At 40.5% G+C, this 4,182-nt stretch overlaps 1 protein-coding gene across 1 annotated transcript; it reads right to left on the reverse strand.

Annotated features, from left to right (window-relative positions):
- Positions 1-2,875: 2,875 nt before the first annotated feature.
- SERLADRAFT_434283 (uncharacterized protein) lies at positions 2,876-3,243 on the reverse strand (the record flags this gene model as incomplete). Its single annotated transcript, XM_007314513.1, has 2 exons — positions 2,876-3,137; positions 3,179-3,243. The coding sequence occupies 2 exons, from the start codon at positions 3,241-3,243 to the stop codon at positions 2,876-2,878; spliced, it is 327 nt and encodes a 108-aa protein (XP_007314575.1).
- Between the last annotated feature and the right edge of the window lie 939 nt (positions 3,244-4,182).

Raw genomic sequence — 4,182 nt, forward strand, 5'->3', positions numbered from 1 at the left:
ATAGCTCTTATAGCTCTTATAGTATAGTAGTAGGCAAAATCTTAACCAAGGGGAGAAGTATCTATAATTTGCTCAAACTCTGGATTAATCTAATAAACTTGTTTAATAATAGAAAGAGGCCAAAAGTGTTTGGAGTCAAGTATATTATTATAGGCAAGGTACTATAAGTGCTCTTATAGCCTATAGTAGCCTACATAGTTCCTATAGCTGTGAAGGTCATACTTATAATATAGTTTGAGGTGCTTAAAAGGGCTAATAAATCATACAGTATTAATTAATTATATAGCCTGTATTAGTGGGATAGTAGTTTGTATCTTTGATATTTATAAAATAAGAATAATGATTTATCCAAATATAAGTAGTAACAATGTCAATATATAACACCTGTATGATATATTTTATAACCTCTCATGGTGTAGTGGATAAATGTAATGTGTGGTGATAGGTTGCTTAGTCACCCAAAAGCTGACTAGCAGGTTGAGAGTTCAAATCTTGTCTGTGTTAATTTTTTTTTATCAGCCACACAACAATTTCCAACATCTATAAGAGCATTTATAGAGCTATATGAGGCTCTATAGATGGCAGAGGTTCTATAACAGGTTTGACCACTATAACAGCTTTATGAGTACTTATAGTGCTATAGAGCTCTATATAGGTACCCCCATTTTTCCTGATGCCCGCACTGTCTCACGAAGGACAGGCTGTGCCTGTGGACCCCCGCTGGGATTCCCCCATGAGCTAATCTATTTAACAAAAGATCTAACAATGCAAACCCTTCCAAAGAACAGTTAGACAGGATGCTAGAACTAATAGAAGCATCCTGGGCAGAGTCCACTAAAAAGACTTATGGAGCAGGGCTCCTTGTGTCTCACACATACTGTGATATGCATAATATACTCAAAAAGCAGAGATGCCCCATAGCACCCACTTTCCTCACCTTTTTCCTGTCCAGCTGTACAGGTTTGTATGCAGGCTCAACACTGGCTAACTATGCAGCAGGTCTCAGAGCTTGGCACCTGCTACATGGATACACCTGGCTGGTTAACAAGGATGAGCTGAGAGCAATTCTGGAAGGAGCTTGCAGACTTGCGCCTGCATCAACAAAAAAGCCAAGAAGAATGCCCATCACCTTCAACATATTAATCACAATAAAGGCTGAGCTCAACCTGCAAAAACCATTAGATGCCGCAATCTATACATGTTTTACTATGTCATTCTACAGCATAGCCCGCCTGGGTGAATCCACTGTCCCCGCAATCAAGGACTTTAACCCTAGCAAGCATGTCATGTGATCGGACATGTCAGAGACAACTGACCAAAATGGCAGAAAAGTGACAAAGTTCCACCTACCATCCACCAAATCTGTGCCAGTCACAAGCAATGGGCTGCCCAGGAAAGACCCATAGACCCCAAAGATGCACTAGACAACCACCTGCGTTTGAACCTTGCAGATGGCCAACAACATTTATTTGCTTGGAAGCACAAGAAAGGCCTTTGACCGCTGTCCAAGAAGGAATTTACCCAGCAGGATGGATTGCATTAGCATCCATCTCCCCAGGTTCTCTACGGGACTCCTGGGAAGGCCTCCTTAACTTCTGGGACATGGATTGCATCTGTGGAGGACAAAAAGGGGGCACAGGGCAAGCAACAAATGGGGGAGTGGGATAAGCAGGAGCCGGGATCACTGCTTGTGAAGGTGGGGGGACCCTGATTGTGAATTGGGTGATCATTCCTGTAAGGACCATTTACTTTTCCCTTATCCCTTCACTCTATGTCTTGGTTTTTGAACACTTTTCCTGTTACACCTCTAGCCTTAGGGCTGGAGGTATCTTTTGCCATCCTTTCTCTCATTGCCCTGCTGGGCTTCATTAACCATCATTACCACTTCTTATTGCAGATTAGAAAATAGGCAGTACTCTCTGCCAGACAGCAGAATGAGTAAGGCTAACAGCTGAGATCTCGCCAACCAGCTCCAAGCCCTATCAGTGCCTGGGAATATTAACAGAGATCTTAGGGATTATACCTCATCATGAGGGTATGGTTCCTGAACATGCCTAACAAACTTATTATTAGCACATTCTGTCACCTGTTTATCCATCCCTGAAGTCGTCCAATAGTTATTCTTTTTCTTATTGGTCAGTCCCATCCTCAGACCACTTTCCTTTATTTCTCTTTCAGTATGGAGGAGACAAACAATTAGCTATAAAAACCCTACACATCCATGTATGATTATCTAGTTGAAGAAATCCAGAACACTCAGAGCGCTGGTACCATTGAATAAAATTTCAACAAAAAAGTTGAAATTGTTGCTGACCCCAGCATTTTTGTAGGAGACATGGCAAAATTTGCCGAATGGTGGATCAAACTAGGAAAACTGGGATGCGTACACTTTTTCCTGGTACATAATTCTAGCATTGGTTTTTTCAGTACTTGAGGGTTGAGAATTTGTGGCTGGTAAATAATTAGAATCAAAGCCTAAGAAACAGAGATGTACATACTCCAGAACCATGGTTGTTGAACAGGAACTTAAAGTTGCGGGTACCGATTGAGGACTTCTCCCACGCATACTCTGCCACCCCAAGGTCATTCATATTTTTCTATTTGATAATAGACTGTGGGGGGAAAATGTGAATGACACCTGCTCTAATTATAAGGGAGTAGATGTAGATCAATTCAAAGATGATGTCCATGCCCGCTAAGTGAACAATGTCTAGTGCTGTGTGCACTGGTGTTTGCACTACAGAGATCAAAGGCTGTGAGAACATAGTATGGTTCTAGAGGAAAATGAGGCCTTACATAATTGAATACTCTGAATTATGTCGATATCTTCCACAATAGTGCCCCTCTTTTGAGCAAACATCACATCAACACAGAATCATTGTTGGGCAAAAATTAAGTGGTGTTGGTCTTTGAGAGCGTATTCACGCACAGCCAGTTGCTCTCTGACGTCCCATGGAACATTGAAATCATTGCTGAGTGAATATGGGCCCAAATCAGAGTCTTGGTTGCTTCTTCCTGCACCAATATCCGCTGCGGATGAGCCAACATCCTGAAAACTTAAGGACCGCATGGCCTGGGACTCTATCTGTGCCGTTGAGGCTGCATGATAATTGAGGAGAGTGAGTTGAGCTTCAAATCTATTTTGAGGTGCAATGTCGTCCATTCTCACTGTACTCACATCATGAACATGGTGATGGGATTCCAAAGCATGAGTGAGTGGTTGTAGTTGAAATTAAGCAGCATGGTTGACCATAGGTGGAACAAGATGAGAAGTACTAGAGTGTTGGTTGAGCATACCTGAAAAGCCCTTGAATGTTACATTTTGTGACTGAGATTGGTTCCATACTCCATAGTCTGAGGGTGTTTGTCTATATTGAAGTCCTGGCCAGATTCATTTCCTTCAAATATTTCTGAGAAGTTGTGTGGGTCATTTGGTGGAGTTAGCGGTGTTGGGATGTGTGAGGACTGCAAGATAAAGTGTTGAATGGCTGGAGAAAACATTGGCTGAAGTCTTATATTGCATCAGGAAAAACCTAGCTGCCTTTTATAGCTATTATAGCCACCATAGTGCTATATAGGGAAAATAGTAGCTATAGTACGCCTAGACAAGTCCCTATTATATAGCGCTATATAGCAGCACTATTTTGAGACATTTTCTATACCAGTTATGATAGCACCTCTGTAATACATGTACTATACCTCTACTATAACTGCTACCATAGAACATAAAAACTATCACTACCATAAAATATTATCCCAGGGCATTTATATTATTTTTACTTGTATTATAATTAGAGGTCATATTCAGTAAAATCAACTTATACTTCTAATATGGTTACATGACACATGTAATGATAAACTATCCTAACAAAGTTGAAACCATACCTTTAAATTAGATACTGTAAGTTATTCATACTATGTACAATGCACTCAGTAATGTTATATACATGCTACCATGGAATTACTCACCACAATTTCATGAATGGCTTGTGAGCTTTGCTTGATAACTCATTAAGTCTGTGCAAGACAATAACCCAATAAGTGACTACCACCAAGTATTAGATGGATGAACTTACCTCTGCCTATTCGCCAATGACTCAGAAAAAATAAAAATAAAAATGGTTATACATATACAAATAAATCACTGTAATGACAAAAAACATCAGTGGGGATAGCTAGGAC

This window comes from Serpula lacrymans (assembly GCF_000218685.1).
Source record: "Serpula lacrymans var. lacrymans S7.9 unplaced genomic scaffold SERLAscaffold_3, whole genome shotgun sequence".
Lineage (NCBI taxonomy): Eukaryota > Fungi > Basidiomycota > Agaricomycetes > Boletales > Serpulaceae > Serpula > Serpula lacrymans.